The 10,310-nt window shown below is 39.8% G+C and overlaps 2 protein-coding genes across 2 annotated transcripts; one reads left to right on the plus strand and one right to left on the minus strand.

Moving 5' to 3' along the window:
- Positions 1–288: 288 nt before the first annotated feature.
- On the plus strand, positions 289–4,828 carry LOC140934601 (uncharacterized). Its single transcript, XM_073384199.1, has 5 exons — positions 289–514; positions 1,693–1,807; positions 3,179–3,505; positions 3,783–3,961; positions 4,528–4,828. The coding sequence occupies exons 2-5, from the start codon at positions 1,738–1,740 to the stop codon at positions 4,693–4,695; spliced, it is 744 nt and encodes a 247-aa protein (XP_073240300.1). The 5' UTR covers positions 289–514; positions 1,693–1,737; the 3' UTR covers positions 4,696–4,828.
- Positions 4,829–6,397: 1,569 nt separating this feature from the next.
- Positions 6,398–8,014, minus strand: LOC140935517 (BTB/POZ domain-containing protein 6-like). Its single transcript, XM_073385071.1, has one exon. The coding sequence runs from the start codon at positions 7,927–7,929 to the stop codon at positions 6,559–6,561; it is 1,371 nt and encodes a 456-aa protein (XP_073241172.1). The 5' UTR covers positions 7,930–8,014; the 3' UTR covers positions 6,398–6,558.
- Between the last annotated feature and the right edge of the window lie 2,296 nt (positions 8,015–10,310).

The raw sequence follows: 10,310 nt of genomic DNA on the forward strand, positions 1-10,310 counted from the left end.
TCCGGATTCCGGAATCCTTTGGAATCGGAAATTCAGCTCAACCTGGAATCCACGTTCCACTGACAAGGAATCTATAGTCCAAGACTGTCTCCGATGACCTTACATGGGGCGACACAGTACAATTCACGTCGATGAGCGCGCTACATTCTGCGCAAGACGATTGACGTACCACATGCAAATGAATTACTGACTTGAAAATAGTTACCAGTGATTCACAGCCGGCACTTTATGGAAAGCTGAAGGTCACCGTGTTGTGATGACAATGTGGTACCTGCATATTAGCATGTGGCAAAATCTCCCGCCAAATGTTATCGATTGAGGGCACAATTTCGTGTTAGAGCTTACGCCACCAAATCCTTCATTGTCACTGAAACTCTGTCAACACCAGAGAAAGGGGTGTGAACCGGGAAAAAAAGAAAATAACATGAGCATCACTTTGCTCAAAAGGGCGTTTCCTCCACTGACGAAACTAACAAGGCGAAGGAGATATTTTGTGGAAATGGATCCGCTTAAGGTGTTTAGTGACCATTAGTTTGTTTGTCTATGCTTGACTGTTATTCAGACAGGTAATTTTGTACTTGTACGTAAGGTATCAGTTACACTGAACTTATCTTAAAGGTTTCACCCAATCTGGGCCATTCTAGATACTTCCGGCTACAAACTGTTCAATAAGCACAACTCTTAAATGAGAAAGGAAGTGGCGAAGTAATCCTAAGCGATTATATATTTTATATCCCTATGATTAACTTTACTAAATTAGTAACATTTTCTCGATGCAGTAAGCTGTTTGTATATTGATGCTCCAGGGCCATTTATACGAGGAAAAGTAAGATGCCTCTTAAATAAGACACGAACTTTCCTTATAAAGGCACATTTGGTCTAAAATAAGACGCGACTAACCTAAGACTCGTCTTATTTTTCCTCGTATAAATGGCCCTATTGCCTTTTGCAGAATTATGGCAATTACTTTTAGACAAAACAACGCTAAGTCTTTAATTGGTTTCAAAGCTAATTCCCAAAGGAACCATCTTCCTGGAGAATTCTCGTGGCTGTGTTTGCTGAAAATCTGCGGCGGGATTCGGAACACTATCCTGATAAATTCCAACTGGCTGCGAACGAAGTGGTTACATTGCCTTAAATAACTGTACGACTGCATTTACAGGGAACTTCAAGCGTATTGTCATTTTTCACAAATTAAAAGAAGATGATTTTTAGTTTTAATCTTGATTTTTAATTTTTTGACTTTTTCTGAAAGATCGTCAAAGGCCACTGTGGTATATGAGACCGGTCATATTTCATGTTCTGTCGGTAGTGTAAAACAACTAGTAATCAGTTATTATAAAAGAGCTAAAAAAATCGCAATAAAAAGCAGAAACGAGTCCAGCGCTTGAAAGTGGACATAAAATTAGTAGAGGTATAACTAAACGCTCAATGAACCCTGTCTTGTCCATGATTATTTTATTAATCAAAGCAGTAACTTAGTTCCGATTGGTTAGATATATATATAGCATTTCAAGGTCATGAGTCGGCCTTTCCTATCTCGTTGTTTCGCTCGTTTTTAACCTCTAACGCTGACATAGCGCCATCAATAGTTTCTGCCACATTAATAATGAAGCATTACATTAATGGCAACTTATCATAAAATGCACGTGTTAAAATAGGTACCAGGCTTACCACAAGTTGTTTGTTCAGTCTTGTTCGCAGAGTAAAACATGACGAGACTCGTTGTTCAGTAAAATGGGGATAGCCCTTGGTCTTTTATGGCTAACGCACTTTATTTCGTGTGGCTGGTGTTCCATACCAACAGGTAATTTATAGAATACGTTTTGAAGATATCTATAGCTACTTGAAAACCGTTTGTCTGGTTCAAAACCCACCTACAAATTCAAATTAATAACTTGTTATTTAATTTTCAGGTATATTTCAGCAGTATCTTCTAAACGATATCTTGCCGTCAAAATTCTACATAGACCAGATGGCTTTTTTAATATAACTCACTGCTCTTTCGGCAGGCAGCTACTTGTTCGAGTGCTACTGATATTTTGTTTTTAGGCTTTCCTCACCCTTGTCACATTAAAAACGCTCCCTTTGTTGTCATGGCCTGTTAACAGAGCTGGTACATATTACAGACTTTAAATAGAAAAAGCAGGTTGTCATGCTTTTTTACGAAGAGGAAACGACGTTTCCAACAAAGAAACTGAAGGATTCAGTTTTCGTTTAGACTGAGATTCAGCGACAACAATTATGGCTTTTAATGAACTGCCTTACCAAACAGTCGAATGTGAACGGCCATGAGAGTTTTACTGGAGGAACCCCAAATTTAAATTATGTTTTTACTTCGCAGATATGAAAGGCCATTTACTCAAATAATGGGGTTTGAAACTAATTTCCTCAGTTTAAGGAAAAAGTCAGTACAGCCAAGCGTACTGACAAGCTAAAGCGCGCCAGAATAATGCCTGCGGCTTTGAAGCTGCGTCTAGCTAACGGATGGCTTGCGACTTCTATTCGCACATGCATATTTACGATCACAAGGAGAGCGACGGCTGGCTTTTCAGACAACAACAGAGTTCCGTTCTTAACCTAAGCTTTTGTATTTTCCACCATAGACACCAAAGCAATGATTTTTAGCGGAGCTCCGCCCGGCGGAGCCCTATAGTTAGGAAAATTTAGTTATCTAGCCATCCGAGAAATTTTGGTAGTCACGTGACCGTACGTCCGTCCGTCCACTCGTCCGTCCGCACCACAGGGCAACCAATGTGAAATCTCACCCTTTCTAGCTAGTGTAGGAGCCTGCAACCTGATGATGCACATCAATGTCGTGATAAATTGACAGCTGTCAAAACAGGGTATCCGCTGACTAGTATCACGTGGCTGTATCGCGGGCTCAGGTGTCGACCCATCTAGGTTACGTGTTTTTTTGTAGTTATCCACTGAAAAGTCACTTGTTTTCAACTAATCGCTGGCTCAAATCCAAGTGGATTTCTTTGTAATGGTTACAAGTTTATGGTTTAAAGTAAATTATAAATTTATCACCGGGAGCTTCGCCTTTAGCCTTGGATAAATCTATATATTGCGCTTATAAAATGTTCGACGACAAATTTGAGCCAAATACTTAACAGTAGGCCTTGACGACATCAAGCCCTTGTTTCACTTTGTTGTTTTTATGGTGTTATTTCAGGTGAACAAAGATGGTCTGCGAGCTTCCTGAGTCAAGCCAGTGAGCTTTCGTGCGAGCCTGGCAAGGTCAGACGCAACGCCACTTTTCTCCATGGTACTAAATCCGGGAATTTTACCAAATTAGGAAAGGTTTCTGATCTGGAAGTTTGCACGCTACTATGCTGTGAGCTGGATCGTTGTCAGGCTGCGTTTTTGGCGGGGACTAACTGCTATGCAGTCACGTGTTTCACAAAAAATCATTGTGCGACTGTGCCAGCACTGAACAACAAATGGCAGCCAATGGTTGCTTTTGTGAAACGATTTAACAAAGTTGCTCACGTGGAAGCAGGTAAGAACCGTTTGTTGACCTGTTTTGGTTTTTTTGTCTGTTTCTGCCAATTTTTTTTTTTACATAGACAAGTTTCATATCTCCACTGTATATAAAAGTTCAATAAGAAAATGAATTAAAGAAATTAAGAAATAATATGAGTACATGTTCTTCCTAATCTTGAGGGGAATATTTTTCTGTTACCCAATGTGTTGGTTAGTAACCTTGTAAGAGTCTACAAGAGTTAAACCTGTCAACTAAACACTGCGTTTTCATTTTTGCGTAATTCATTTTATAGCATCAAATGATGAGTCACAAAATGACCAGGATGCTGCTCTGCATGCTGGGAAGACGTATACGGAAAGTAAAGAGGAGTCTGAATCCCATTCTACTTCCACAGGGGCGAAGTCCAAAGAGGACATGCGACTGAAAATGTTCTCTAAAGAACACAAACTTAAAGCGGCCTCGAATAGTGGAGTAAGACTCACAATAAAAACTGACGGAAAAACGGATGGTGTTCAACTGGAAGAGTTACAGAAGCAGACTTCATTACATAAAAAAGCAAGTATTAGTTATTGCAAAGTCACTTTCTTAACATAGGCTCTAGTTACTAGTCCCTACAATAGTTTTCCGTTTCTCCGTATGGGGAAGACATGTAGCCTGCCAAAAGGCAGTCGTCTCTCCTCGCTCCTCAGTGACATTTCGAGGGGAATCTCTCCAGCGCGGCCGCGAAACGTCTCTAGCGGCGAGGAGCGAGGAGCGAGGAGGGACGGCTGTATTTGCAGGCGAGAAGACAAGAAGTCCTTAATTTTAAAAGTAACTCAATAATACTGAGAAAAGGATTTTTGGGAGACCTTGTGGCAACCTTGTTCACGGGTCTTTTTCCTTTGAAGGTAAATAAGCCATGCCCACTTTACAAGCACGTGGTTACCTTCAGTGAAGTGCCTTCCTGTTATATTACCAAACCTCCGTCAATTGTAGAGTCTGCTCTTGCTTTTCGTCTATCTGTGTTTTAAGTTTGTATAATATTTCATTTCTTTCAGGTTGCACATGCCCAGAGACATTCCGCTAAGTATAACCTCGTGTCAGCGGCAGTAGCAACTTGTTTAATGGCTTTCATCCTCAGTGGGTGCGCTGTTGTCGCTGCTAAAATTCGCAAACAGAAAGAAAGCACCACTGATTACGCTCCAGTGCCAGACACGCAAGAATGATCAGAAACAGTTGATACATAATTCACAAAGTGAAGTTTCATCATTTGCGCGAGTGGATTTGTTCCTTTTGGCGTTTACACAGCCATGAGCCCATTTACTTAATGTATAAAGCTTCAAGAAAGGTTGTCGGAAAACGTGCCCGCGATAATCCCGAAAGGTGTTGTGGGTGGCTTTGAGTTCACCGTTTTTCAAAGAAATTTGAAAGAATGGCGCGAGAGGCTTGGACGTATGTTTGCGAGTAAAAGGGAAAGCAACAAAAGTAGGTTCGACAGCTACAGCCAGGAACAGTATATATTACTCATTAATATTCCCATAATACTTTTTGGGATTGTCGCGTGCACATTTTTTCCGACAACCTTCTCGAAGTAGCTGTAAAGCACTGTAGGCGAGTTCAGTTTCCGGTATATTAAGAAACCTGCCATTTGCCGTGAATAATTAATTTTTTGAAGCCGGATAAGCCACGCCTGTCGTGCGGCAGAGACAAACATTTGATTACTGTTGCACTAAATATAACACATGTCCGTACGTGTTTTTGGCTTAATTTTCACTCCCAAGGCATTCTTACTGAAATACTAGTTTTGGGCCGCAACACGGGGAGCGACATCCTGTATTACATTGCGTGTTTTTCTTTTTTCCCGTTGTTATTTGTCCGTTTAATAGAGTAGAAAACCCGAGAAACCTACGTTAAAGGAAAAATCAGGGCACACATTGCGTCGGTAAGGGAATAGCACAAAAAGTGTAGTTTTTAAACAAGACTGAGCGCGTTCCAGGCTGATTCAGGCCCCGGGGCGAGCGGGGACACAAGAGACGTATGTTGCCGAGGCCCAGACAGAAATCATGCATTATGTTTTATTCAAGAGATCACAATATTTCATGACCCTGATCCATTTCGTTTCGCATACAGAATTCTGTTGTTGTTTTTTTAAATTTACCATCATCGCCAACCTTCACACTCTTTTAAGGCTCCTAATCCAAAAAAAACAACTTCTTCAAGGCGCTAATAGTGAAATTGTATAACCTGTTTCAGGCTCAAGACAATTAAAAAGTGAAAACATACCCTCTTTTAGCAGCACATACCCCTTTACGCCCGTGTTTCAGACGAGCTGCCTGGTTTCAGCCGAGACCTTCTTTCATGACACCAAATCAATTCATTTTAAATACAAAAGTAAGTGCTTTTTAAAACTGATTTTTTGAAATAAAATGTGGACATTCACTACCCTGAAATAGAAAAACATTAGCAGTATATAACATGGAACATCTGTCTTAGAACTTCACTTATAATTATTAATAAATAATTTTATTAAATAATAAGATATATGTTTAATACATGACAGCATACCAATAAGGTACATAATCTAATTTACACCCAGGCATTGGGGGATCAAATCAGAGATGTACATTAACTTCATAAATATTATTGTTAGTAATATTTACTTCATTGAAAAGGTATTCAATACTTGATGATCACAACTTTATCAAACAAACTTGATATGTACTTCTAGCTTTCCCCTATGATAAACAGCAAGCAAGCGAAAAAAATTGGTCAATCATTAGCACATGAACAATCCTTCTTTGCAATAAAAAATGACAGAAATCAATAGTGTAAACTACAAAAAAAGTATTAACCTTTAGATTGTATGATTTCCAGCTTATACAATATATATTATTTACACGTTTGAATGAGATGCTCAAGTAGCACAGCTTTGAGCCTTATAACATAACCACCATGCCAGAAAAGTCTTGTTTCAACAATCATTGACTAATTTGCATCACCATGCTTAATAGTGTACAGAACACAGCTCATGATCCTTAAACACTTTTAAGCAAACAGCATATATAGAAGTTAAAACATCTTTAAAATTTCTATGCACTCCACGGGGTGTAAAACATGAGCTCTGTAAAGTGTGATCCATAGTACAAGTTTTCAAATGTAAACTTAGTTTGGTCATACACCACTTCCTTTAGAGGGGTGTTTTTATTAGATGTTACACTTTGGCTAAACCATATCACACAGCGTAAGGAGTATCGCATCCCACTTTTTACAAGTATGGCAGTTTTGAATGTAACATCAATGCCATCTCCATTAAAGGTTCCACTGTTATCTGGCAAATACTCTCCTTCTACAAAACCTAGGACCTTCTCTGGAGGGCTTTCCTGTTTGATCCAAAGCTGAACCTTGTCACGTCGACTTTCCACATCAGAGAGCCCAAATGAGCGTGTAAAGACTCGCCCACCTGCTATGTAAACAGGTGATTCAGTTGTGACAGTGAAAAACAGGGTCTCTTCACGCCGTCCAGTACCATTACTGGGGGGTCTGTGCCAGTGGTGAGAAGAAGGGGCCTCTGAGTAGCGGCAGCAGCGCCTCATGGGCCTTCCACTGCGAGGCACGACGGGGAATGGCACATCAGGCTTTGAATTTTGGGTGCTAAAATGTAAGAATACATTAAGAGCTTCCCTATCAGTTAGGACATCTTGGGGTACAACTTTTTCGGCAAACTGCTTTTGCGTCATGACTGGGAACCGCAGAAAATAAAGTGCATCACCAAGAATGGTTCTTAAATTAATCCCTGAAACTTCCAGTTCTTCACTTTCACACTGTTTCTTAGCCCAGCGCATGGAATACTCGAACAATTCCGACTCCTCTATTCGCAGAGTCTCCCTCCGTAATAACGACTGCAGGGCTGCTTGATCGAGCTCCAGAAAGCTAGGCGAATGCAAGCACTGTTTGGTGTTCAGATCAACTATGAACCAACATCTCTTCTCCAACTCCTTTTCTCGAAAATGACGGGCTTGGGTCAATGTTTCGAAAACGTTATTTGGGTCGATCCTCTCTTCAAGGAAACGGCCACAACGACGCATCAGAGACAAAACCAAATACTTTTTAGCCAAGTACATAACACCGAGCACAGAATTAGCAGTGAGGTGTAATTCGTCGTAGTAGATGAATCGAAGAAACTCAGTCAGACATTCAGAGTTGCAGTCAGGAAGTTCGATTTGTTTTCCCTGTTCAGCTACGCCGCCATAAAACATAGCATAAAAGACGGGACTGCTAATGGCTAAGACGTATTTGTGAGCTGGCAAGGCGACTTTCGTTCCCTGTTCTTTGGTCGAATCCTGAACTAGAAAACTCACATCACTTATCATGGGATTAAGAAACATGTACTTATTTCGCTCTCGCACCGTTTCCCTCGTAGACTGCCAATCATCCGTTACTATCTCAGCCGAAAGATCCATGGTAATCCTGAAATTAATTGATAGTTGAGCGGCTACCGCTTATAGAATGTTTTGAAAAGGACAAAGTTACGTGGCATATGCTGCTGAGAACAAATGGCAAGGAAAGAGGGAGCCATGGGGCAGAGGGCAGGCCACACATTTTATCACGCATTCTAGTTCCGGAAATAACAAAAGTAATCCAGACATTTCTGTCTTTTTTTAATACACCATATTTTATCACTTCTTCAAACACTTTTCCTTTCTTTCTACAGACAATCACCCACTTACCGAATTTCAATATTTTTTTTTAATTTGGGAAGGTAATAGCCTCCCCGCAGACGTCCTTTGGGGTTCGTTTGTCACGCATTCATTTCTCCGTGGGGGAGAAATAAATGCGTGACAAACGAACCCCAAAGGACGTCTGCGGGGAGGCTAGGAAGGTAAGTAATTAAACGGTTATCAATTAACGGGGGATCAGTCACGGATCCGTCAACGAAATGTCACGGACATGTCCGTCACAAAATTCCCGTGTTTGTTGGTTGGTACTTTTAACTTTTTACACCTTAAACCACTTTTTTATTTTACCATTTAAAATATCCTAGACACACACACAAAAAGCTTGTAACAGTTTTCATGACTCCTTTCATTTGCACTGATTTTAACTACAGCTGTTTCGAGAAAGGTTGTCGGAAAAAGTGCACGCGACAATCTCGAAAGGTATTGGGTGGTTTTTAGTTCACTGTTCTTCAAAGAAATTTCAAAGAAGGGCACAAGAGGCCATGGAAGTATGTTTGCGAGTGCTAAAGGAAAGCAACAAAAACAGGTTCGGCAGCTACAGCGTCAAGAGCAAGAATATTGATCATATCCCATAAATTATTACCTTTCGGGATTGTAGCGTGCACAGTTTTTGCGACAACCTTTCTCGAAATAGCTGTGAACAGTAGCTTAAGTAATTGAACTGCAATGGGGAAACAAGAGGTTCTGTAGTCGCCGTGTGTTCACCCATTGTTGATAGAGATGCTGGGGTAAAATACAGGGCACAGGTATACCTGCCAACTTTTTATGAGATATAAGCGTGAGATTTTCATCCTGGGGGTGCTGGAATTTTTGAAGACGACACGATCATTTCCGAAGATTCCCGAAAAAGTCCGAAGTCTTCCGAAGAAGTCCGAAGTTTACCCAAGGCATCTGAAGTCTGCCGAAGTCTGCCGAAGGCGAGCTCGCTCCCAGTGCTTTTCACTTCAAATATCAGAGATCGCGAGGAAGGTATTGTCATTGATTCATTTTACACATAGTTTACATATTTTTGGAAATTGTGTCAAGCAAGACGGCAACAACTCAAATTTTTCAATCAGGCGTGAGAAATTGGCCCGCAAGCGTGAGCCGGCATGAGATCAAAGTTTTCAACCCGCAGGCGTGAGAGTTGGCAGGTATGCACAGGGCGGGAGGGTTATGAAAAGTGTTCGTCTATGAGGCTGAGCTGTCGGATTTAAAACGGTAGGGGGTTCTACTATTAACAACTGTGGCACAATTGAGAAAAATAACTCTTTTTATTTCAGATATAGAATAACACTGCATACTGCATACTGTTAGAACAATCACTCTGACCTCAAATAACCAGAATAACAAAAATGACATCGAAATACCATAATTTGAAATTAGTGTTTTATAATATTTGTTTGACACTTATGACCATCGAAAAAAAGAACATGGTCATTAAAGACTTTTTAATAACTCAATATGAATTTAAAGAAAAAACAAGAAATTAATGATTAATGAGTGTCTTTATATCTGATAAGGCCACGGCTAAACTTTACATCCAATTTTTTCACACCAAAATAACCCCAAACCTTAATATTAGTCCAAGAATGAGTTCATCTTTATCAGAGATTTTGAAGCAGTTCAAAAAACTCACAGTCGTGTATTATCAGGTTAAAACCTCTTCTCCTCAAGTTTTAACACCTGATAATGCACTACTGCTCATTTTTTAAACAGTACTTTAAACCTTGATTTCAGTGTGCTCATTCTCCACACTGTTTGTCTATTTGCCTATATAATATCCCCTTAGAAAGGATAAACAGATAATTTTCTGAGAGCTGGTAACAAATGGATTTGAAAAAATATAACTTCTTGTTAGCATACAGTATTGGTATGCAAATATTTTTGGGTACAAATAATGCTGTGAAATATTGCAATGCAATTGCATGGACTCACTGGCAAACTTTATTGCGGAATTGAACAAGCTAGACTATTAATTCTTTGCAATGATAATAATTATTACTTATTTATTGCTAAAATAATACACTTAAGATGCAAATTAAGGACATATCATTCATCACTCCCAATAATATTATTGTTGTATATATTACAAGAATAACAGTCAATTGTCAGTGTACCTTAAT

The sequence above is a fragment of the Porites lutea genome, chromosome 4 (genome assembly GCF_958299795.1).
Source record: "Porites lutea chromosome 4, jaPorLute2.1, whole genome shotgun sequence".
In the NCBI taxonomy this organism is placed as follows: domain Eukaryota; kingdom Metazoa; phylum Cnidaria; class Anthozoa; order Scleractinia; family Poritidae; genus Porites; species Porites lutea.